This window comes from Dama dama, chromosome 23, assembly GCF_033118175.1.
Source record: "Dama dama isolate Ldn47 chromosome 23, ASM3311817v1, whole genome shotgun sequence".
Classification (NCBI taxonomy): Eukaryota; Metazoa; Chordata; class Mammalia; order Artiodactyla; family Cervidae; genus Dama; species Dama dama.
Window position 1 is genome coordinate 20996188 of NC_083703.1, and position 26559 is coordinate 21022746.

The window sequence follows — 26559 nt, forward strand, 5'->3', positions numbered from 1 at the left end:
CAGAACTCGATGGAGAAGAGACAGAGGTTCATGGATCTGGCCATTCCCCCTAACACAGCTTTTTGTCACAGCAGGAGATGGCAACTTCATCTACTCCCAAGCTGATGAAAACCAAAAGGGCAAAGTGGCTCGCCTGGTGAGCCCCGTGGTTTATTCCCAGAACTCTGCCCACTGCATGACCTTCTGGTATCACATGTCTGGTTCGCACGTGGGCACGCTGAGGGTCAAGCTGCGCTACCAGAAGCCAGAGGAGTATGACCAGCTGGTCTGGATGGCCATCGGACACCAAGGGGATTACTGGAAAGAGGGGCGTGTCCTGCTCCACAAATCTCTGAAGCTTTATCAGGTGGGCCCCCTTCCCTCGGTCGGGGCAGGCAGCTGCTTCAGGGGCACTGGGATGCTGTTTAAAAGCTATGCAAATGAGATGCGGGAATCATTCCAAAAATTATTTCAGGTGTGTCCTCAGCCTGAGATACCGATGCACTGATGATCATCTAGGTAGTGTTATTTCATAGTCTCCTAGTTTACAGGCAGAGGACTGATTGCTAAGAAAGAAGGGAAAATGCTACTCTATAATTATTTAGGGCTGTCACAATCAACATTCCTTTTATTTGCTGCTCTTTCCAGTTTTAAATTCTGTATCACACAAAGAAAATCTGAGAAGTTTTATACCATCCCCAAGCAGTTAATAGGGATTGAAGAGCAAATCGCGTGCTCATTCGAAATCTCATGAATTTCATTTACGTGCTGTGACTTGAGCTGCACAAGCATTTGTAAACACTGTTATTTGGGACCGAACATTTAAATACTGTGAAAATGATCTCATTTTGTTAGGTGATTTTTGAGGGTGAAATCGGAAAAGGCAACCTTGGCGGGATTGCGGTGGATGATATTAGCATCAATAACCACATCCCTCAAGAGGACTGTGCAAGTAAGTATGGGTTGCTGTAGAAACCAACACAGCACTTGCTCAGGGCTGTCTTTCCACTTTATGGTCTTTGTCATGCTCACTTAGACCTAGAATTTTAACGTGGGCTATAAGCACAACCTATAGATGTGCTTGCTTTGATGCAACAAGGCATAAAGCCAGGTCAGTCTACCTTCAGCGACCGCATCATCTAATCTGGTTCACTTAGAATGTCTGGTTGGTGTCCATAGAAGTACACCAATAATGTGCAACCCAAAAATCATAGCAAAGAACAAACAATTTCCAGGCCATGCCTAAACATTGTGATGAAAAGTGGAAAACTCAGACATCTGGATAATTCCAGATATCTCAATGTGTAAACAAAATAGGAAGCCTTTGAAATTTTTCATCACGGTGGATTTAATGAAGATTACATTGTGAATGAATCATAGACAACATCATTCTTTGATTTATTATACAAATAAGTAGAGGTTTCTGACTCTCAGAACAATTGAAATGCCTCAAAAGAATAGATGAAATTTAGAGATTTTGCCTAGCATTTCAGAGTTGATGGATTTTTCTTGGCCTGGTATATATGAATAAAAGTCTTGACATAGAAAACCAATTCATACTCCCAGTTCTTGATATATAATTATAAATAGCATAACTAATGGCAATGTAATAGCACAGTAATTAGTCTTAAGCTTCATTTGCTACACTTAAACTTTTGTTATATATCATGATATAATAGGATGTTAATTATAACAAAATGGAATAAGCCTATTGGGCAAATTTAAGACAAAGGAGGCCTGTTGGCTATAATGGCTTTTTGGTCATTTCAGCAATTTACAAAGCTTTTATTATACAATATATTGGATATATGTAGTCCCTAAAGTGGCAATAATTTGATAGGGTCGATTGAAGAAATTAGAATGAGCAGTGAATAAAGGTCTGCTTCATATTATGTAAGAAAATCTATTTAATGCCACAGTACCTAGCAAACCTTCATAGAAAAAATGATAAGGCTTAATATTTAAGTTACAATTACTTTACAAACTGCCTAGCATCCAGGTCTACACAGTTGTTAATATGTCTATTTGATATAGTTACACAGGGCCTATACTACTTTCATTCCTTTTCCAAGATGGGAAGGCTGATGGTGAAGTTTTTGAAATGGGAGAGCAAACTCCACCAACTGAAACAAGAAGTACATTCAATTTGGTTCAACAGGTTTTCTCTGATCACCTTCTAAGGGCAAAGCAGCATCCTAGTGCTACAGTGAATAGATAGAGGCTAAAACACGTCCCTGAGCCTTTTTCTATTTATGTGACTGGGCTGCTTAGCTGTGGTTACTGCTGGGTGTTATACTCAGAAAGTCATAGCTAAAGCACCGTTAAAACTTTATGTTCTCCTGTCTTTAAAATGGATAACCAACAAGGACCTGCTGTGTAGCACAGGGAACTCTGCTCAATGTTACGTGGCAGCCTGGAAGGGAGGGGAACTTGGGGGAGAATGAATACGGGTACATGTATGGCTGAGTCCCTTTGCTGCCCACCTGAAACCATTACAATGTTGTTAATTGGCTATACTCCAATAGAAAATAAAAAGTTTAAAAAAATAGTAAAAAAAAAAAAAAGACAACTTTGTGTTGCTGTGACAGTAAGAAGTTGTCTAAGATAATTCTACAATTATCCCTCAAATGTGTTTCCTTGAAAATTTAGCCATGGATGCTAGGAGATTATCAGCTCTTTATTAATTATTCATGCATTAATACCACAAATATTTGAGTCATGGAGTGTGTTCTGGACACTGTTCTAAATGCTGGGGACATAGGCGTGAGCCAGGTCCCTGTCCTCTACTCAGAATCATAAAGGACACCAGGACTCCACTCCCCCTGGAGACTTTTTTTTTTTTCATAAGACACAGGATGCAGTCTCTGGCCTTAACGAGCTGACATACTATATGGGAAACCAACTAACACTTAGGAAGCCGTTATCTACAAAAGCACAGGATGGCAGCCATATGTGCAACCCCACTTCTGTTTTCTATTTTTACCAGACTTCCCCACACTCCAAATGCCAGAGTCATTTCCCCACCCTCCCCCCACTCAACTCCCCACCCATCTCCTAAGACAACACACACTGCTGCAGCAGGGCTTCCTGGATTTAGATCTGACTCCAATTCCCTAATCATTCAGCACTGCCTCTCTATAGCTCTCCAGTTACCTGGTGGGGTCGGATTGTGCTAAGACCTTTGAGGAAAGCCCAGCAGAGCCGCTGGTGATTAGTGTGTGTGTGTGTGTGTGTGTGTGTGTGTGTGTGTGTGTATGTGTGAGGGTTGATGTAGTTTGTGTGTATTATATTTGGTTGAGAGTTCAAATAGCTCTTTCAATTTTCTTTGACTTGGTTCTTTGACTTTGGTTCTTTCAGAACCAGCAGATCTGGATAAAAAGAACCCAGAAAGTAAAATCGATGAAACAGGTAAGTTTGTCTTGCTGACTGATATTTAAAACATTTTACATGGCTTTTATTATATTTATGGAGAAACTCTGGAACCCTGGCACACTAGGGTGCTAAGTGAAAGTCGCTCAGTCGTGTCTGACTCTTTGCCACCCCATGGACTCTACAGTCCATGGAATTCTCCAGGCCAGAATACTGGAGTGGGTAGCCTTTCCCTTCTGCAGGGAATCTTCCCAACCCAGGGATTGAACCCAGGTCTCCTGCATTGCAGGCGGATTCTTTACCAGCTGAACCACAAGGGAAACCCAGGGTACCAAAGCAGTTTACATAGAATAAACACCCACCCATGTCAGTGGTACTGTGCCTGGGCTATTGTGAGAGTGCCTGATGTAGCCTTGGGAGAGGCAGTGACAGGTTCAGACCGTGTCAGGGGTAACCCCGGGGAACATGTGCTAACCTGGCCCTTCCCTACTGAGCTAAAAGAAGGGCTCAGAGGACAACGCCATGAAATACCCTCGTTTTATAACTATGGAAACAGGAAGCGAGTGAAGACTGTTTCTCACCCAAGGACCTACAGTAGTTTTCATACAGTAATTTGAAACCAACCCAAATTCTTGTGCCTGATTGAGAACCAGATATAATCTTTAAAGAACTGGAGCCCAGTGTCTGTTTAGACCACCTGTTCCCAGCCTCCGCTACTGAAACCTTCGTTTTTCAATAATGATCACAACATTGATGACAGTGATGATGACGATGATGCCGATGAGGGTTTATTGAGGAGCTAGTATGTTCCAGTCACTTTCTATAAGTTCTCTTGTTTAATTCTCACAGCTGTTCTCTGAGTATGTTTATCCCCATTTCACGGATGAGGAGACTGAAACTCAGAGCAGTGACTTGTCCTTAAGTAAGATAGGTTAATAACTTCCCAGGTGGCACTAGTGGTAAAGAATCTGCCTGCAATGCTGGAGACCCAGGTTCAATCCCTGGGTCGGTAGGATCCCCTGGAGAAGGAAATGGCAACCCACTCCAGTATTCTTGCCTGAAGAATTCCATGGACAGAGGAGCCTGGTGGGCTACAAGTTCATGGGGTGGCAAAGAGTAGGACATGACTGAGCAACTTTCACTTCGCTTCACTTAAGACAGGTAATTAGGTGGTAGCCTCAGACTTCAAACTGATTAATTCAAAAGTGTGTTTTCTTTGAACACCGCTTTGTGATCCAGTGTAAGGCATTTGGTTGGAGTGAGGTCCTGCCCAATGTTGTTGTATTCCCAGAAGTCTCCACACCTGTGTTGGACGCTTGCCCCAGCATCACTCCAAGCTGCTGCTAGCAGACCTGTACCTTGTCCATCAGCACCAGTTGCCATCAGAAATGTGGACCTATTAATACCATAGCCAGACTTGGATTTGGTAGAGACAAATAGAGATGGCACCATATTCGCAGTTGATCATCTCAACACGAGGCTCATTTAGCTTAGATACGTGGTCCACACTGAGATGTAAACTTTATTAGAGATTGTTTCAAAACAGTGTCGCATCAAGGGAGAGAATATTAACATGTCCCTGTGGCTTCTTTCCCCCTGTAGGGACTTGCATCGCATATTTTTAGTTTCCTTTGATTGGAATCCTTGTTGATCAGAACACCATTAAGTAAACACCAGGCCTGTTGCACATTAACATTCTAGTCTCATTTCTAGTATCAGGTAATGAGGCTCAGAGCTCCCATGTTAATAATTTCTCGTGTTCCACTCTAAAGAAAACATTTCCCCAATGCCTGCGTGCAGAGCTGTGTGACCATCTCCAGTGAAACCACCAGGGCAGCAAAGATGCTGATTATTAAATGTGTTCTGTTCAGCACAACACAGACCTGGCTTCTCGACTGGAGCCATAAGCCATTTAAAATGTCAACAGCAGGCATGCCCTCATTCTGTCGGAAAGCTCTCTCCTGATTGAGTGAAACCATAGTCGATTTGGGGGGAAACTTGAAGATCGGACTTGTGGTAGGACCACCACCCAGAAGGGCAGCTTGCGCCATCTTCTCGTGCAGGATCTGGGGATCAAACAGATGTATCAGGAATGGTTAAATCCCCTGCTAGACCAATGTGGGAAGGAGCATTTTGCAAAGCTTATAGATCTCGTGTCTGGCCAAGGACAATAAACACAGATTACAGTCTGACGGAGGGCGGGCTGCATAAAATCTGAATTAGATTAGAACGCAGCCCTCACTGTTTGCCCAGAAACAGTGGTTTCCATGTGCTAAGCTTTCTGTCGGAATCACAGCACCAAAGCCCCAATACCTTCCCTCCCACGCGTTGATTCCCAACAACTCTCAGACATAAACGCTGGTGTTTCTTGGCAATGGAGGAGCCAAACCCCACCACAGGAATCCCCCACAGGCTTTCTTGGGAAGGACAGCCCAGAACCAGATGTGTGCTCAACTTCTTGTCCATTTCGCTGTCTCCCGTCATCCGGTGTGTGAGCAGTGCTCACGGAGCCAATTTTGTTTTTCTCGCCAGGGAGCACACCAGGCTACCAAGGCGCAGGAGAAGGTGATGAGAACATCTCCAGGAAGCCGGGCAACGTGCTGAAGACCCTGGACCCCATCCTCATCACCATCATCGCCATGAGCGCCCTGGGTGTCCTCCTGGGCGCTGTCTGCGGGGTGGTGCTATACTGTGCCTGTTGGCACAACGGGATGTCAGAACGAAACTTATCTGCCCTGGAGAACTATAACTTTGAACTCGTGGATGGCGTGAAGTTGAAAAAAGACAAACTGAACCCACAGAGTACTTACTCGGAGGCATGAAAGCAGACAAGAGGTGAGCAGGCGAGCAGGAAGAGTGGAGCGGAGGACAGAGCTTGAGCTGGGGACCGGCTGATCTTTCACTGTTCAGGCTGGGAAGCGCGTTGATGACGCCAAGCCAGGTTTTTCTCAGGAGCTTCAATGAGTTTGGCCGACAGACACGGACACCTTAGCTGTGTTAGCAATCGGAATCCTGTACAGTCAAGCTTCTTTCTGTTGGTTTCGTTGGAATAATCCAATGCTGGTGTTGAGACCAAGTATAATCATTCAAAGGACTCCCCCTTTCCCCTTCTCTCTCCTCTTCCTCTTCTGGATTCTTTTCGGAAACTGTGCAAAATCCAAGATGCTGGCACCAAGTGTATCGAGCAGGGCCCCTTTGACGGACACACTACCTGCAGCCCAGTGCCCAGAATATATTCGAATCACCGCCTTTCAGTGGACTCCTGAAGCTGGCCTTGTGTATAATCGCCCGCGTCGTGGATAGGCAAAGAAGGAGTAGGATGTTTTCTGTTAAAGTATACCGTAGCCTCAGTACCAGTCTAGTGTGTCAGCTCTGTTTACGAAGCAATACCGTCAGATTTCCTCGATGTTTTCCAGTGTTGTACTCAACCTCGTGCTGTGAACTCCATACAGAAAACTGTGCCATCATAAACAATGCTGGCAACTGGGTGTGATGCGGACAACCGCAACGAAGAATCCTCGGCACTGGCTAGTCCACGTCCTCTCAAGTGCCTTTTCGTTTGTACTGGTTCTCATTGTGTTACATTCACCCGCCCTGTTTTTTGCTGGTGAAAGCCCTCTTCTTGAATCAAACCCTGGGGGCCTGCTGACGAAGAAGAAAGTATATTTTAGTGTGAGATGTCAGCCTCCAGGAAGGCAAGGGCTCCGAAGATTTGGCAACGTGGCTTAATCGTTCCGCTTTTTCCGTAGTTCAATTTCATGTCTCTTGACCCTTTTGTATAAAGCTGCAATATTCTCTCTTACTGTTCTTTCATATGGAATGTATTTTCAAATGTAAACTCTTTCTCTGCTAGCCCTCTGTCTTTTTTCTCTCTTAGGATTTAAGCATTTGCCATTCTTCAGAAAAGAAACTTGCAGCTTTAACCTGCTGGGAATGGCAAACAATTTTACTAGACTTTATGTTGGAAAAATAAATAAATAAGGGAAATTCCTAACTTTGCCCTCCAAAGTATAACTTTGGTTTCCTTGTTAACTGGTTAAAGTGACAGTATCTTTTTTCCTAAAGCCATTTATCTATACCAATCAAAATAATCTTCGATAGAAACGTTTGCATTTAATAGAAATAGTGGTTAAGTTGAGGGAAGAAATAATTGGCTTTCAAGTGAGACCCAAAGGGATGAAATTCCCTCAAAATCCAAAAATCAGAGATTTTTACATCCAAGTACACGAAAATGACCCATGAGAACCTTCTTGTTTTGGTATTGAGTCAGGCAAGGGAAGTGGAAGAAGGAATGGTTAATTTAAGAAAGCAGCTATAAATTCTGGTGCCTGGGGATGGAGTATTTTAAGATAAGAGAGAGGAAGAAAAGGAGTAAAGTCAAAACAAATATTCTTAAAAATCCATTCAGCAGCAACCCTGAAAAAACAGGAGACTTAGTGAAAGCTTCTAGAAACTTCCATTGGCTCACAATGAGAAAGCCTGCCTTGGAGCTGGCAAGACCTAAGCCTCCAATGGCGCAGAGAAGTAAATGTCTTATGAGGCAGCATGTGAATTAGCCCAAAGAAGCTTTGGTGGTTTTCCGTGTGTTTGTGCCCTGCCATGTAGTACAGAAGAACTTCCTCCCTCCGCACTGCTGTAGGTCTCACTCAAGTACATTTGTGGGGGTCACATTTGCATCATGGAGCTGAAAGTCCATTCATCCTGGTTTAATTGAAATGAGAATGCCTTTTGTTTCCAGGAAAGTATTGATCACTATGAAAGAAGAATAGATTCTAACCCCCAGGGGCATCCATTCAGCCATTATAATCATACCCAGATGAAAGCATTAAGACTTGATTTTTTTTTTTAAGGCAACAGACTTAAAGTTGTCCTCAGCCAAGGAAAAATGATACTGCAACTTTAAATTTTAAAGTATCTTGCACTGATAAATATATTTAAAAATTATATGTTTATAAAGTTATTAATTTGTAAAGGCAGTGTTACAAAATGTTCAGTTTATATTGTTTTAGATTGTTTCATAATTTTAAAAGGTGTAAAATAACATATTTTTTTCTTTATTGAGATCTATAAATCTTTCTGTAGTAAAATGTTTTCATTTTACTGGTATATTATTGCTTCATGTTTTGTACCATCATAAAATTTTGTGCAAATTTTTTTTACAGAAATTTTTATTTTCTATGACAATATGACACTTGTAAATTGTTGTTTCAAAATGAACAGCGAAGCCTTAACTTTAAATGACATTTGTATTCTCAGACACTGAGTTGCATAAAACAACCACATAGAACTGAACTGTAACTTAAATTCCAAACTATGACTACTACATTCCAAAGAAACAGTTGAATTAAACATTTTCATAAAATATCCCAAACCTGATGGCTTTTATTATATTAGCTTTGTTATTGTTAAAGAAATTGGTATTATTCCAGCATCAAATAACTTTCAAGATTTTTTTAAGTTCTTTTTTTAAAATAATATCCTAATAAGGAGAGAAGATTAAGAAAACATTTCCTGAAAGTAGAACATCAACCCAAACTGGACACTTGTCAAGATAAGGCATGAAGAATTTGGCCTTATAAGTGGAAATTTTTCAACTCCAAATCTTGTGTCAAATATTTCTATACTCCATTTAGTAAAGTTTTTTTTTTTTTTAATGAAATTCCCATATGTCTGTTGGTAAGCTTTGTTCTTATAGAAAACAGGTAATAAACCGGATAGTGTTTATGCATGTAGCTGTGCTAAATTTCATTAGAGGTCAAAGCTAAGCATGGCATTGCAGCTGGCTACTTGGTAATTCTTAGAAAATTTTGAGTCCATCCAGGACCAAAATAACAGTAGTATAGTAATAATAATAATTACAATAACAAAGACAAGAAGGGTGGAATCAAAGCATGCTCTGTAGGACGAGCACCATTCACAAACCAACAGTTCTTTCCTTACCTTCCTCTGATTATAGGAAACTTTAATTCTGAAATGCGGAAAATCTATGAAGGTGGACTGCTCTGCACAGCTCTTCCCAGTGAATCAATATTCCTGCTTTTCTCTGGACACTGATGTCTTTGGCATCTTCTAAGTTTTAACTAAGAAGAGAACATTTGCCCTACTCAGTGGAGTTTTAGGTTTCTCTGCATAGAGAAAGGACTTCCCTGATAGCTCATCAGGTAAAGAATCTGTGTGCAATGCAGGAAAACAGAAGATGTGGGTTCAGTTCCCGGATTAGGAAGATCCCCTGGAGGAGGAAAATGGCAACCAACTCCAGTATTCTTGCCTGAAAAACCCCATGGATAGAGGAGCAGAGTTGGGTATTCACCTTACTGAACTTAAATTCTATTTATGTTCATGGGTATACCCAGAAAACATGATGACTTATGATGAATCTACCAGAATTAATCCAGAGATAGTTCTGAACTAAGGGCCATAGATTTCATGGGTTCTGTTTCCTTGTTTGAGAAACCTTAAACATAAATGCTTTCGACCCATTTCTTACCCCTAGTTAGCAGCTAAGCTAGGCTTTTCTTCCTGGGTTTAAGGAGCTAAATCACTATAGTTCTTCCCAAAGTCAAGAATTAAATATGTCACAAAGACTGAAACATTCAACTTAAAATGTGAAAATTATTTATCATTCCATCTACTGTCTTCCCTGCTAACATATTAATCACCACTTGGGCTGGATTGTACTTTATCTTTTTGCAAATCAGAAGGATTTTGTAATACTCCATGATGTTTCTGCTTCCTGGTGATAATCAGAGCTGTTGTGTTGCAATGAAAAGCAGTTCTGCCAGAATTTCCCTAAACTCTATAACGAAGGAATCTTAAGCAGCTTTTCAGCTCACAGGTTGAGAAGCCAGAGGGAAAGGAACCTCGAACTAAGTAGAACTTAGGACCAAGAAGTGAATGAGACCTGTGTGATCTCTGGCATTATTTTTTTACTATTCCAAAGAAACATTGCGAAGTGATACAAATAAGAGCATCATATTATCATATACAAGTCACTTATAGCTGTACCATGAACCAATTATATAATTTCAGGAAAGAAGGAATAAACTCCATGGGAAACTTCTATGGTGATGATGCTATACTTCTTTATATTGAGAACATTCTACTTTCGCAGCAGCTCTGGGAGCTAATCTTTGTCATTATTCCTCTTTATAAATGAGGAATCCAAAGTTTAGGCAAGTTGAAGGGTGAATCCAGGATGGATCTGGTCTCATCTCCCCTTCCATTCCCCCTATCACACCATAACCCTGCCTGTATGAGCATGAGAAGTGCCCATAGAGTGCCTGGCTACTCAAGCCAGTAGCAGCAGCATCCCCTGAAAGTCTCTTAGAAAAGCAGAGTCTCAGGACATGCCCCAGACACACTGAGTCCTTTTAACAAGATCCCTGGATGACTCACATGCCCATCCATTTGGGTCTGAGAAGCACTGACCAGCCTACAGGTATACTATGCCAGGTATTCCAGAGTTTACCTGGTGGTTTCAGGATACTTCAAGACAGGGAACACACCTGCAGATTTCTCAAAGCACTTTACCAAAGAGTCTGAGCAGCCTGGAAAACAGTAAAATTAGAAAATTGGAAATCTCACTCACTGAGCCTAGAAGCATATTGCTGGTGAGGACCCTTCATGTGGACTTCTCTGAGAGGGAGAGATAATGGCTCATGAAGTATGTTGCTTGATGAAACATTTAAAGTGCTATAAAGAAAAGCAAATGGGACTTACCAGGTGGCACTAGTAGTAAAAAACCCGTCTGCCAATGCAGGAGATGTAAGAGACTTGGGTTCAGTTCTTGGTTGAAAAGATCCCCTGGAGGAGGGCATGGCAACCCACTCCAGTATTCTTGCCTGGAGAATCCCATGGACAGAGGAGCCTGCAGGGCTATAGTCCATGGGGTCGCAAAGAGTCAGACATGACTAAAGCGACTTAGCACACACAGCGCAAAGCAAACACTCTGTTACTCATCAGTGTGATCAGGAGGAAAGAGAAGGATCCATTTGTGAAGAGCCAAATCCTTCTGTTCAAAAGGAGTTGCCTCATTCATCACACAGTTTACTGCTTTCCAAAGGTGCTGAAATCCTGATTTGTGTTAAAATCATGAATGGTAAAATAAAGGTCCCATGAGCCAATTCTATCATCTTCTCTAAAATCCTGAATAGTGAAACTAGGTTGAACCCAATTTAATCTTGCTTCAATAATTTCTAATCTTGTTTCTTGGGGTCCTTATTACAAATAAGCAAGAAACTCTAGGGTAATAGTTTTGCTGCCCAGTGACTCCCAAGAGAAGGTTTCTCTATACAGAAAGATGGTCTTTCTAGACCATATAGAATGGTACCTATTATGATGTAGGAGTTCAATAAATGTGTAACATTCATAACCAAAGGTGGTTTAGTCACTAAGTTATGTCTGACTCTTGCGACCCCATGGACTGTAGCCCACCCAGGCTCCTCTGTCCATGGGATTTTCCAGGCAAGAATACTGGAATGGTTTGCCATTTCCTTCTTCAGGGGATCTTTCCGACCCAGGGATCAAACCTGGGTCTCTTGCACTGCAGGCACATTCTTTAACAACTGACCGAATTTTATTAATATCACTGCCCTATTTTTTTTTCATTTATTTTGATTAGTTGGAGGCTAATTACAATATTGTAGTGGTTTTTGCCATACATTGATATGAATCAGCCATGGACTTACATGTGTTCCCCATCACTGCCCTATTAATAGAGTTGGAAATCTCTTGCTCTGACAGAATGTTGGGTTGAAATGGACCTGTTCTCTGGTGATGGTACTATAACAGAGCTTCACCCTTCAGCACCTTGAATGAGACAACTTGCCAGGATAGAGAGTAGGTCTGGTCTCTGGGATGCTCCTTTCAGTGATGTGAGCATCTCCCCTGCCCATCACTTTTAATGTGAGTTAATTAACACCCTCTTCAAGGCTCCATCAACATCTTGCAGAGAGGTGGTGCTGGCAACACTAATGATCTCGATGTAATCCTGTCGGGAAGCCATTCCATGGCTTATTAGGCTATCGTTGCTCTAATTTCATCCAACTTCTGAAAAATTTCAAAATTGACTAAATTGCTTCTTGGACTTTGAATATGTGATTTTATTTAAAGCAGATTCGATCATTACCCTCAGATCATTTTCAAAATTTCTGCTGTTATTCATGCCTTCTATCTAAAAAGACCTTATATCTAGAATCTTAGACATAATTTTTCTTGGGTCATCTTTTAATTTTATGTATATTCAAGCTACCTAAGTTCCAATGAATTATGAGAAGAAATACTCTGTCATCCAAATAACATCCTTTTGATTTATTTCCTGTATTTATTAGAAAGTTTGGGTGTTTGGAGAGATCCACACAGTGACCCAGCTTGGTTTTGGTCCCTGTCCCCTTAAGCACCCAGAGCTCGGACAACAGATATGAGTGCTTCAGCTAATCAGCAAGTGCATTATTGAATCTACTCTATGAAAACTTCTTAACCCCTTATCATCACTACCACTGCAATTTTCTATATGCTCACTGTGTACCAAACTTTACTGGATGTTTCCACTAACACTTAAAACAATCTTATGAATTGAGGTTACAACAGCTGAGGTACAGGATTTCCCTGGTGGTCCAGTGGTTAAGAATCTACCTGTCAATGCAGGGGACACAGGTTTGATACCTGCTCTGGGAGAATCGCACACACCACAGGGCAACTAAACCCATGCGCCACAACTATTGAAGCCCACAGTCTAGAGCCCATGCTCTGCAACAAGAGAAGCCACAGCAATGAGAAGCCCATGCACTGCAGCTATAGAGCAGCCCCCTCTCACCACAACTAGAGAAAGCCCATACATAGCAACAAAGACCCAGCGTAGTCAAAAGTAAACAAATATTTTTTTTAATAATAACAAAAAATTTTTTTTAAAAAAACAGGTCAAATTATACCCAGAGTGCAATCCCATATCTGCTCCCTATTTTTTCTTTCCATATAAATCATCACCTTTTTGTTTACTATATACCTTACTCACTTATTTTATTATCCATCTATACTGAAAAGTGAAAAAAAGTGAGCGTTAGCCACTCAGTCGTGTCCAACATTTTGCATCCCCTTGGACTGTAACCTTCCAGGCTCCTCTGTCCATGGAATTCTCCAGGCAAGAATACTTGAGTGGGTAGCCATTCCCTTCTCCAGGGAATCTTCCTGACCCAGGGATCAAACCCAGGTCTCCTGTACTGCGTGCAGATTCTTAACCATCTGAGCCACCCGGGGCCCCAGGGAAGCCCCACTAATACTAACAGAATGCAAATTCTACACAGACAGTGACTTTTGTGTATTGAGTTCTCTGCGGTTTCCGCAGCACACAGAATAGCTCCTGTCACACTATAGGTCCTAAATAAGTGTTGTTGAATGAAGGAGCCATGGTGATTGGTTGGAAAAAGAGAACTTCAGTGGAAATGGAAAATGGGGGGCGGGGGGGGGGGGTGTGTGTGTGTGTGGAATTTCAGGGCAGGTTTAACCTACCAGAAGTTTGTTCTGGAGCAAGAACTTGGAGGGTTCATATATCGAGTTTTTTTCTTAAAAATGTCTTTCACACCCTACTGAAACAGAGCAGGACCCTATGGTCCTTGCAACTCCTGTCCTCAGCTTACCTTTTATATGTAGAAAAACTTCAGCCAAACAATAAGTTTAATCAGAGAATTGAGAAAATACACAAAGGAAAACACTCAAATGAGACCAAGTAATAATAGTTTGGTCATTAAGCAACGTCAAGGACCTTTAGTTCCTCCTCAAAGGCTACAGATAATATTCTGAGCCATATCTTACGAACAGTCTTATAGATACTGAAACCCCCCCACCAGCTCAAAGAGGTTAAGGACATGATGGTCAGACTGTAGCCATGACAGAAGCAGCCACAGTTGAGAACTGAACTCAAAGAAATGGGAACAAATCAACTGTGGAACTAAAGGTTAAGTGTACTTAAAACAATTAAGACGACACTGATTAGACCACCCTGTGACCAATTTCAAGATGACAGTCAGCCGACTGTGCCGTTTCCTCCCTCCATCGCTTAAATGGCTCTTGCCCTGTGATTGTGTCGGGGGAGCTGGCCTTTGGACAGGAGTCTGCCCTCCCCCACCCATCCCCCGCACAGGTTGCCAGCCTTTGAAATAAAGCAAACTGCCCTTTCTACCAGCTCCGCGTCTTTATCGGCTTTAGAGTGACGAGCAGCGGAATCCCCACTCCCGGTCGGGGTTTTGGCTCCCGCCATGGGTCTCTCGCGACATCTGGCTCCCGGGATTTTCCCGAGCAGCGTCGCCGCCATGAGGGCGCACCAGGGTAGCTGTGAGGAGCCGCTGCTCATGGCTGCCTGTCCCAAGGAGAGGGGTTTGGGGGGATGTTCCTAGTGGCTGCTGAAACCATTTGCTTCTGGGATCCTCCCTGTGTCTCCTCTGCTCGGCACTGGCTGTTAACTTAGGCTTTTCCTCGGTGGAACGGAAACATGTGTCTGGACAAGCTGAGGAGCTCCAAGACGCAGTAAGTCAGTCAGTCCACTGGTGTGCAGCTGGGCTAACTTCTTTTGAGCACAAAGTGCTCCAAGTTTGGGTATTTGGCTAGTTGGTTCTGATGTGTGTCTGACTTCGAGGACCTTTTGTGAGGACAAAGTGCTATTTGGGCATTGCCAGTTGGTTCTGACGTGTGTCTGTCGTGGAGGACCGTTTGTGTTGGGGAAGAGTTTGCTAGTATTTGTGACAGTTCTGTTTTCTGATTTGTGAATGTATATTCCCTCCCTGGAAATGAATTACATCCCCCCATTAGGGGATGGGAAATTTGGTGCAGCAGAACCAACTCATTCTTTAATTTCTTCCTTTAGTGATGAAAGTGAAAGTCGCTCTGTCTTGTCTGACTCATTGCGACCCCATGGACTTTGTAGTCCATGGGATTTTCCAGGCCAGAATACTGGAGTCGGTAGCCTTTCCCTTCTCCAGGAGATCTTCCCAGCCCAGGGATTGTACCCAGGTCTCCCGTATTGCAGGCAGATTCTTTACCAGCTGAACCACAAGGGAAATTCTCCTTTAGTGATAGAATTCCCGTTTCACCTGACCGTCTGACTTCCGGGGAGAAAGACTACCTTTCCCAGCCCCTCTTGCTACTCTGTGCCCTTGTGACTACAATCGAGCCAGTCATATGGGAGAGGAAGTAATGCTTGAAACCTCAGGTTCCTATCTTTAAAAAACAGTAATTATGCCCTTTTCTTGCTCTTTTTCCCTTCACACTGCCTGCCTGTGGATGTACCAGTGAAAGCCAAGTACCACCATAATGCATAGACAGATTGACAAGCAGGTAGAATTCAGGCTCCTTGACAGGTCTGTGCCACCAACCCAGATGGTTTATGTTCAGTTAGTTACGTAGTTCAGTTCAGTTCAGTTGCTCAGTCGTGTCTGACTCTTTGTGACCCCATGAACTGCAGCACGCCAGGCCTCGCTGTCCATCACCAGCTCCTGGAGTTTACTCAAGCTCATGTCCATTGAGTCTGTGATGCCATCTAACCATCTCATCCTCTGTCATCCCCTTCTCCAAGAGAAATACAAATTTCTATGTTGTTTAAATCACTGTGGCTTTGACATTTTTGGCTAAACCAGTATAACATCTAATAACTGATTAAATGTTGAATTTAGAACATTGAAGAAAATCTTAAAATTGAGCCCAGATACGCTAACAAAGATGATCTTGCCCCCCTCTTTTCTCATTTTGCTCACACTGTACATCGGACAGAGTGAGGAGAAAGTCAAGAGTTAGCCATTCTTGTCAGAGCAAAGATATGGCCCAGGCTCAGTGGTCCAAGCATAAACAGGATAAAGAGAAGCATCTGGGCACCAGATAAATAACAGAAAACACAAAAACATCATAGAAAAAAAAATAACACAATCTAGGAAAAAACATAAATCAAGAAACCAAAGCAACAACAGTTATTTGGTGTTATATATAGAATATGAATAAGCAAAAACTTATAATTAGAAAATAAAATAACAGGATATGACAGAAATAGGACTTTCAAACTTAAGCCAAATGGCTGAACAAACTAGCATCATTATAGGTTTAATAAATAACTTAATAAAGAATAAAATAGTTTTGAGAACAGAATTACTGGCAGAATTCATCCATAGTATCCAAGACAGGAATGAAACAGAGCTCTTTCTAGAGAAACCTGACCCCTGAAATTCTCTCTCATTGGTTTTAATCTCCTGATGCATAAATCCCTGCCTTAAGGACCAAACATCCCTGTTTCTGTGCAGCTTCTGGAGAAATTCTTAGTGAGACTCAGAATGGAGTGGAGAACAAGATGCCAGAGGGAGCCAGGAGAAAACTCAGAGACGTTAAAGTATTAAATCATGAAGAGGTGATCATTGCATTCCTGGCTCCAAGAGGTTCACATTTCATTAGCTTTGGAGCAATGGTATCAGAATATGATGCAGTCCCAGTGGGATTGAAATTTGTCATTTCCTGTTGAGGAACAGGGTGGTTTTTTTTTGTTTTTTGTTTTTTTTTTTAATTTATTAAGTGCTGAAGTGTCTGCATGTTACTCTAACTTCTAAGGATAAAGTACATTAAAGTGTTCAGTGCTCTGGGGAAGGCTCCAGAGTGTGCACATTTGAGGATGGGGTCTCCTCAGGCATTTTCACTCCTGTTACAAAGATCCTAGAAAATCAGCCGGTGGCCATCTCACCCCAAACACGAAAGAAGGAGGAACAAAATATTGTAGAGGTAACCCAGTAACTGAAACTGGTGGGATGACCGAGGAAGACAACAGGAGGAGAAAACCCTTCATCAAAAGCCTTCCATGAAATCTTGGTTATTTAAGATGCTCCCATAAAAACGGTTCTGAGGGACTAATGTTTTCAGGAAATGCTATATACAACTACATCCTTCTTTAAGAATCACGGCTGCTTTGATATGTTAATACACACTTTAGTCTTTAATTCAGAAGGTCCCACACTTACCATGAAAAATATCTTGTGTGCAATACTTAGACAGTTTCCCCATTCTGAGAAGTGGTTGGAAAGTAATAGGCTAAGAAATAGATTTCTTTGCATAAACACAAGACAGGAATATTAGGTTAAGTCGTAGTTGGAAGCATTGCCCCAAGATGCGAAGTGGTCCTTAAGATTCTTTGTCCTAGTTGAGCAAATAAAGGATGGAAAAAACCTAAGAGAATTTTTGATGAGGGAGACACAGATATGCAGGAATCATAGGGATGAAATCTCAGCCAGAATTTACAGCATGTCTCTATTCCATACTCGCAACAAATTCTTTATGCTAATGAGCCTAGAATTATCTCTCATCATCCTCCCCCTGCTTAATCACCCTTGATTACCTCTGGTGTGTGCTGGTAACCTGAGGTTAAACAATGCAGGCACCCCTACCTCTTCCCAGGCTGTGACAGTGTATCATAATTGAGCCATTTCCGCCTCTCTGGTCACCCTCCTATTCTCCAAAGTGCGTCCTCTGTACATTAATCTGCTAGTTAAATATTGATAGCAAGCCTCTGCCTTAATATTTACTTTGTTGCTCCATTATTGCTATATACTGGGTGATTATTTGTTTCTGTCTTCCCAGCATGTTTAATCAGGACTGAGTCAAGCTTTCCTATATTTAACCTTCTTGTCCAATCATAGCGGGAGAGTGTATGGGAGAGTATTTCCGACACCAGCTCTCAAATGATTCTCTGTGCTTGCTCAGTGCATGTGCCACCACAGCCAGTAGGGGTCAGAAGGGCATTTCTCTTGGGGTCAGATGGTTGGTAGTGAGAAAGGAAAGCCTTGGAGGCTCTGTCTCAGGTTGAACATCTCTCTTTGAACATGGCCTCCTAAATGTAGTCTAAGGGAGAACCAGAGTCAACCAGGTAGCTTCTGTGTTTTTGAATGGAATGTTAGCCCTGGAACTCTTCAGCGCCTAAACTTGCTATGACAGCAGCCATCCCATCCCCACAAAGACTGTAGAAAGTGCCAAAAATAGAGGCCTAGATGCCACCCCTGGTCTTGATGGGAGTCTATTAGAAGCTCTCTGGCAAGTAACTGCACCCTCTCCACTTGCTTCGACTGCCTCACCAAGCTGTGGGGAAGTATTAAGTCATGAGTGAATGAGAATCATCTTTGAAAATTCACTCTGCTGGGAAATAAAGACACTTTATGGCATAGAAATGTAAATATCACCCTTGAATCAAGAGGATCCTTCTGCATTAATCCTACGGTGTCAGTGGCAGATTCCAACATATGTTTCCCAAACTGAAATCTGTGACCTCCCCCAGCAGAAAGGCCACAGTTGCCTTTGGTATGTGTATATTTGGGGAGGAAATAAAAATTAAATTTTAGGCATTTTTTGCTATAATCGAAAGAAAAAGATTTAACAGATGTACTCTGGGCTCTTTGCAAGCAGTGAGTTGGGAATTCTCTTTCTGCCTCTCCACCCCCACCCTGATAAAATGGAGGCAAGCAAGTGAATCTTCCAGGAAGTCACTATCTGACTTTCAATGAGAGTGCCTTGCAATTTAGAGACTTTAGGTAATATTGATATCACATTAAGCACATAGTTTAAAGTTCCTCCACTGGGTGGGTCCATTGGGTGCCAGCTAGGCAAATGGTCCTTCACATCGGTAGAGTGAATAAGAGTCAGTGCACGGTACTGACTTTTCCAGCTGTTTCCCACGTGGTTGTTCCCATCCTCTGAGTCCTGGGAAACTGAAGGCTTCTATGGCAGTAGTGACATCTGCAGTCATAGAACTTTGAATCTGGGGACTTCTGCAGTAGTTCGATGGTTAAGACTCTGCTTTCCAATGCAAGGGATGCAAGTTGGATCCCTGATCCGGGAACTAAGGTCACTTAAGCTGTAGGGGATAGCCAAAAGTTTTTTAGAAAAATGAAGAAAAAGACTAGAATCCAAATCGCTAACCTCCAAGAATGCTACGTGCTTTGTGCCTGACCCATTCTTCAAAAATTTCTGATTATTTGACATTCCTCTAAAACACTATCCCCTGTCACCCTGCCTTGCTTTTTGCAAACAATTGGAATACTCAGTCTCCTCCTGCTTGATCCTCCTTGACTGATTGCCTCAGAACTTCCAACTCAATTTCGGAGCTCATTTTCAAATTTTCCACTTAGGATAAGCCTTCCTGGTCCCCACAAATAAAAGAAAGCCACTCTAGGTCCCCATAGCATAAGCACAGACCACTTCTAGCAACATCACATAAACTATAACTATTTGTTTACACTTTCTATATAGGTCAACCTGTAGATAATTAAATCAAGGTCACTCTAGGAAGTTCAGTAGGAGTTGAACATGCCAAGACTTCAGTGCAATAAACTAGTTACAAAGGTATTGAGAGAGTTGACAAGCTCAAGAGGGGACAATGAGGCAATGCAGATTGTAATGACACTGGACAGCTGCTAGCTACCTGCTGGGTGGGGCTGGAGGAATGAAGGAAAAATAACTGCTCTCAGAATTCAGAAATCAAGGCTACCTAGCCAGATCTGGTCCATGAGAGCTGGCACCCCTGGGTCACCACCCAAAATAGAGACAAATGGGGATGGCTATCCTAGCATCTTCCATTTTTCATTCTACTGCTGGTGCTCCTACCACCTTGAAACTGACCTGAAGCCAGTGACTCAGAGAGCCTGGCTCAGAGACACAGCTTGCAGGGAAAAGTCTAAGATTGAGTCTAAAAGCAAAGAAGTAAGTGGCTGCCCTGAGGACTTCTCTCCCTCTGTAGATGGTGAACTTTATTTGGTACCCTCAGCACAAGATACTATGTAGCTCTGTCCAGCGAAGTACTGACTTAAGGTGAGATCTATTTTCTTTGTAATCTTGTCAAAAGGGCTTATGCTTTTTTAGAAAAATAATACCAATTCTCTCAGCCTACCTTAAACCATTTTCTTTCTCTTCATCAAACTGAAAATTTCTCTTTTTCTCCCTTTAACCACGGTATTTCCATCTTTGTGGGCTTTTCACAGTTCCCACATTCCCAGCATTCCAAGGGGATGATAAGAAGCTGCTGGTAATCTTGTTGGAAATTTGCATTGAGTTCCCTAGGGCGCTGCTCTGGAGGCCAGTCAAGCTAAGAAAGGAGCTTCTTTTGCTATCAGACACTTTTTAAGTCTTTTCATTATGAATTCACCAGTGCAGCACATAATGAGGTCTTGTAGTAGCAGACAGGGAATTCATTTCTCAGCCAAGTGGCTGAACTTGTAAGCTGCCAGATCGTGGACCATTATCTATAATTACTCCTTGGGTATTCCGCAAAGATCGTTTTCTTTGTAGAATTTAAAAAAAAAGAAAAGAAAAAAGGCAGGTCTTGCTATCGGTTTGGTAGATTAAATTTAGGCCAAAGGAAGATGAACTGGGGTTGCTATCTTAAGAGGGGATGTTTCTCTCCTCCAGGACGAAGTCATTTGCCCTCTACCTTGGCCAGAAAACCACCTTCAGTGAGGCACCTGACTGGGACATGTGAATGTGTGTTGAAAGTGAAATTCTCTCATTCGTGTCCTACTCTTGCAACCCCATGGACTATATAGTCCATGAAATTCTCCAGGCCACAATACTGGAGTGAGTAGCCTTTCTTTTCTCCAGGGGATCTTCCCAACCCAGGGATCTACCCAGGTCTCCCATGTTGCAGGCGGATTCTTTACCAGCTGAGCCACCAGGGAAGCCCAACTGTGTGTTTGCTGGTCTCTAAAACCTTGGGTTCTTTGCTATTTGCCCACTTTTATATGTGAGTTCACTGTCCATGAGTTTTTATTTCAGTCATGACATTTCTCAGGACTTGCTTATAAATCAGCCAGGTGCCAGATTCCTTACCCAAATGCAGGGAAAGAAAAAAATCTTATGCTACTCCAGGGGGAAACAAAATCTGGAAAACTGAATGAGCAAAAAATATGTTGCTGCTTGAGGAAGACGGGTGAGAAAGTGGCCAAGATGTGCTTGAGCCCACTGGTATGAATCCACCAAAAGCTGATTATGTGGGTCTCTTCCCAACTCAGCATTCAGTGAAGTCATATCAGTAGCTTGAAATTGACCCAAGTGAGAATATTTCCACCACACAAATAGGCAAACACTACGAATCGGTGCCCTTTCCTTTTCCTTTCTTATCTGAGATCCTGTAAAACATTTGCCAGTGAGCCATGGGAAGGAAAGAATCTCACTTTTGCCAGCCCTTGCCCTTTGATAAGGGGCTTTCTGGGTGGCTCAGTGGTAAAAGAATCCTCTTGCCAATGTAGGAGCCATAGGAGACACAGGTTCAATCCCTGGGTCAGGGAGATCCCTTGGCGAAGGAAATGGCAACCCACTCCAGTATTCTTGCTTGGAAAATCCCATGGGCAGAGGAGTCTGGCGGGTTACAGTCTATGAGATTGCAGAGAGTCAGATACAGCTGAAGCAACTGAGCATGCACGCGCACACAAAGGTACACACAAGCTTTGATAAAGCCCATTAGATAAAGACCACCATGGACACGCCAGCAGGCAAACAAATTTAGGTTTATAACTTGCTACATCAAGGATGATCAAACACCGCAGGGTGTGGGACGGCTCATCACAGGGGAGGTGGGGTGGTGCAGAGTGATTTAAAGAGAGACTGGGGGAGAGGGAACTGCTCTGCAGTGGAGGCTGCCAGGCTGCAGGCAGTTTAGAAACCTGCAGAGCAGTACTCATCACCCAGGGGAGGGAGGATGAAGTGGGGCTGAGGCAGTCATTGGGAACGTTGTTATTAGGTAAGAAAAGCAGTGATTGCTCTGAGAAGGGAGGTCACTCATCATTTCCCAGCTGTGGTATTGCCCTGGGAGGCACCCCATGTGGCCTCAGCTGGGTCCCATCAGAAACTTGTTCTATTTCGCTTATGTTGGGGACGTCACAGTCTGATTACCAGCAGTGCTAAGTGGACTCAGGGTCCTGTTTCCTTGGAAACTGCCAAGTTGAGATAACTGTGGAATGTTGTCTTCAAAGGCCTTATCGCCTGGTTTGGACACCAAGGTTGCTTCTGTGTCAAAGTGACCCACAGGCTTAGAGCCCCCAGGCAAAAATGGCCATCCATTCCCACTGAAGTGAAGCAAACAACAAAGTGTCTCACTGTCTCAGATGAACAAAAGTGGTTTTCCCAGGTTCACACCTCAGCAGTCTTCACCTGCTCACCATTGCTTATTTCACATGCACATGTCTGGCGACTGGATTCACAGGGGAAAAGGCCGCATTTTTCCCCCACAGGAAGTGCCAGTGCAGTGGAAGGTTTTAAGGCTTGAACAACTTTGTGTCTTAAATACCTTTCGTCTCCAGAAGGAGGCACAGAGCCTGGTACAAAGTCAGTGCCTAAGAAATGCTTAAGAAGTTCAATCCTAGGGGATGGGGTTATTAGGGAGAGAAATGGGACTCTCGAGCCCAAAATGGGACTGCGGGAACCACACTGTTTAGACAGTTCTATACTCTGCTTGTTTACAAGTTATTTGTTACCATTGTGATCAAGTTCCTTTTTCTGTAGCAAATGTTGCTCCAACCCCTCAGGGATAGGAAGGAAAATGTGGTATCTGCAGCTGTGCCCGGTAGGTGTGGCCCCGCTGCGAGTAAACATAAAGTGTGACCTTCTACAGGTCACATCCATATGGCCACAAACCCCCAGGTTTCAGCAGTGTTGCTCTTATTTTAGTCCACAAACCACCCACACCTGGATCACCTCGAGCTTGCTTAAAAAACGCAAACTCCCATCCAGGGGACACTAAGGTTTTAGAATAGCCGATCCAGATTGTGTAATTTTATTTTATTTTTTTTCCCATAAGGTCTATTCATCTAATAAATCAACAGGAATGTATTGATTCTCTCGTCCCAGGACCAAAGAGAAAAAGACACTCCGGGAGCTTACAGTCTTCTGATAAACTCATCTGCCAGGACTACTTGCCTTGATCTGAGAGAGATCTTGTCTTCCTTTATTTAGACTAAAAAATAAAAAAATGACATCACACTTCCTGGCCAACAATCAGAATTGCTAATATTTACAAGCGGAGCTGTTTGCAAGCTCAGAGGGTAGGATTGCTTGGGAGTGGGTTAGTGCTTGCACTCAGCCAGGTTTTCGTGCCTCCTCCACCACAGTCCATTCCCCAAGTCCTGACCCTCAGCTGTTAGTTCAGTGCAGAGTCTGGTGCCCAGTCCTTGGCCCTACCTGACCAGCCCCGCAGAGGGCCTGTTTCTCCTATCACTTCCAAACTCTAAGCTGCTCCCTGTTCAGGGTAGGATCTCGCCTGCTCAAAGGCCGGCAGTGCAGGTGATGTCCTGCCTAGGGCAAACTTTGACTAATGAGGGACAAGACAGGCCAGAGCCATCCCACCCCAAATACACATGCCCACAGACTGTTCCAGGCAAGGGACTCCCTGGAAGAGCACCCCTAGGTAAAGAACTGAGGCTAAGACATTGTCTCTATGCATGCTAAGTCATTTCAGTCATCTCCGACTCTGCGCGACCCTGTGGACTGCAGCCTGCCAGGCTCCTCTGTCCATGGGATTTTCCAGGCAAGAATACTGGAGTGGGTTGCCATGTCCTCCTCTAAGGGATCTTCCCGGTTCAGAAATCAAACACTTGTCTCTGGCATCTTCTGCATTGGCAGGCGGGTTCTTTACCACTAGCACCACGTAGGAAGTTTTCTCCCCAATTTGTCTATTAAAATACTTTAAATGTCTAGCTTCGGCATTATGAGTAACCATGACCATCTCTGCCTTGACATCAAGGATGCTACTTTGCTCATATTTGTTTATCTAGTGCAAGGATCATGCCTTCAATAGAGATTCAGTTAAGTGTGTATTTAATTGAATAATTCAAAGTCTCTGCCCTCAGGAGACTTGCAATCAGAATTGCCAGGTACCTGGTGCCATCCTTGAAATGGGCTTGGCCCCCCAACCATCATGTACCTGAGCGACCCTATGAGATCATGGAATATCAGAAGTGAAAAGTGGGAGAGAAGAGAACAAAAGAGATGATCGATTATAAATTTCAAAATTCCAAAATGAACTACTGAGGGGACTGTGATTGTCCTGGTGTCCTGGGCTATGGTAGTCACTGGTGTACCACAGGGCTGGTGAACCATCTCCATACAAGAGCAACCAGCGGAAGTCTTTCAGAGGCTCAACCCATACAAGCACATCTCTGATTTTAATATGCAAATCATAACCTTATCTTTTGAGGAACTTTTCTATTTCACAGATCTTCATAAATTGAGAATATGCTGGTTAATTTACATTTTTTATCAAACACAGATGTTTGCATCACACACAGCTTTCAAAAAAATCCAATCAAACGATCTAGGCATGGTCCCCAGAGTTAACTATAATCAGTTCTTTTGATTTCCCTCAAGTGTTTACAATCACATTTCTAAATAATATATTGCTATTTCTAATTCTTGGTTTGTCAGTTTAGACATTAACTATTAAATCCCACCATGGTGTATAAGAACTTACCTCTCACCACCTGCCCCACTCCCATCCCTGCTGCTTTTTTCCACCCTCCCAACTCAGGTTTATCACAGTATTGAGTTTTATCAATAGTCAACCAGGTATCAATATACAATTATCCTTCTTACTGAGCCCATCAGGCTTTCCTGGTGGCTCATATGGTAAAGAATCTGCCTGCAGTGCAGGAGAGGTGGGTTCAATCCCTGGGTCAGGAAGAAGAAGGAAATGGCAACCCACTCCAGCATTCTTGCCTAGAGAATTCCACAGACAGAGGAGCCTGGCGGGCTACAGTTCCTGGGGTCACAAAGAGTCAGACAAGACTGAGTGACTTTCACACACTGAGCCGATTAGCACACAGGTCAATACTCCTTTCGCACACACTTCTTTTCCAGGGGTTAATAATCACTCCATTCAGTTCATTGTCCGGTTTTGTTTGTGTGGATCCCAGTTCCTCTCCAGACGTTCCAGTAGTTCTGCCACACTTACATGTGTGTCCATGTCACTCTCTCCCCGCATCCACAGTTCTGTATGGACACAGCACAGGCTCCCTCAGAGATGCTTAACTGAGCACCTACCCTCCTTGGACAGATTTACCTTGGGGTCCTCTGTTTCTTAGGTGATTTACTGTCCAGTAAATTTGGAGGTAGAACTAAGGCTTTGCTGGCACATAGGGCCTCAAATTTTCCATTTCCCTAGGAAGCTATTGGTGGATGAACTCTGCCAAAGGAGAGAGTAAACCAAAAAACAGGAAGTCAGAGGCCAAGGATATTCCAGGGCCTCAAAACCAGGAGAATAAAGAAAGGAAGCTGAGTCATTTGTCTCTTCTCTGGACTCCTCCCTTTCTGGGACAGACTCTCATGCTGTCCTGGGAGCAGATGATCCCAGGTACCCACATATCAAATCCCCATAGTGACGCTCTAAATATCTTACAGCTCTATATGCCAGTTACACCTCCATAAAGCTGAAATTTAAGAAAAGGGAACTGAAAATGCCTTTTATAAAGTGATGGCAAAGACCCTTTCTTAGTCTGACAGGCCAACAGAGGAGGGCCTTAGAGAACAAATAATCTTATAAGGATTCAGCGCAGCCTGCAACAAGGTTACCTGCACATTCTTACCCAGTTTTTAGAATTTGCCCCTGTGACCTGTGTCTCCAAACTCTCAGTGTCACTGCAGAGACATCAGTGCTGTCCCCCTTCCAGTCCTTTGTGTGTGACATGTTTTCTGAAATCTTTTCGGGTCATTTCATTACCCCAGTTTCACGACACTGTGCCCCGTGCAGACTTTTCTTCAGCCCTTGGTATGTTTCTCTGAGTCCATCACGAGCCCTTTCGATCTAGACAACATCATACCCTTCATTTCTGGGGAATTTTCTTGTATTAATCCTTTCATGATTGTATGCACTCTGTTTTCTGTTTCTGGAACTCCTGGGAATTAGACACAGAACTTCCTGATTCAATCTAAAATTTTCTAGATCTTCATTTCTTTTCCTCCATTTGTCCTCTTATTTATTTTTTTTGGGGGGGGGGGGATATTTCCTATTTCTCTTCTAATTTTTCTAATAAAATATTAGAAGAAGGGGTGTCCTAGTTTTAATTTCCATGATCTCTTTCTTATCATTTTTTCTCCTTTACTTTTTTTTCTAAATTCTGATAAAATATATGTAACATGGCCTTCCCTGGTGACTCAGCAGTAAAGGATCTACCTGCCAATGCAGGAAACAATGGTTCGATTCCTGGGTTGGGAAGA

General features: G+C 42.9%; 1 protein-coding gene and 1 long non-coding RNA gene across 6 annotated transcripts in view; both read left to right on the forward strand.

The window, feature by feature from the left end:
- Nucleotides 1-8712, forward strand: part of NRP1 (neuropilin 1) — a 145393-nt gene extending 136681 nt beyond the window's left edge. For 2 of the 4 annotated variants that reach the window (XM_061126162.1, XM_061126164.1), the window contains exons 14-17: nt 72-346; nt 835-931; nt 3337-3387; nt 5881-8712. In XM_061126162.1, coding sequence (XP_060982145.1) covers nt 72-346; nt 835-931; nt 3337-3387; nt 5881-6170 — 713 coding nt within the window. In that variant the 3' untranslated portion in view covers nt 6171-8712. The remainder of the gene's footprint in view (nt 1-71; nt 347-834; nt 932-3336; nt 3388-5880) is intronic. The other 2 variants (XM_061126163.1, XM_061126165.1) reach the window with 1 other exon arrangement.
- Nucleotides 8713-14610: 5898 nt separating this feature from the next.
- Nucleotides 14611-26559, forward strand: part of LOC133044642 (uncharacterized) — a 73056-nt gene continuing 61107 nt past the window's right edge. For both annotated transcript variants that reach the window (XR_009690010.1, XR_009690009.1), the window contains exon 1: nt 14611-14868. This is a non-coding gene — a long non-coding RNA (uncharacterized LOC133044642). The remainder of the gene's footprint in view (nt 14869-26559) is intronic.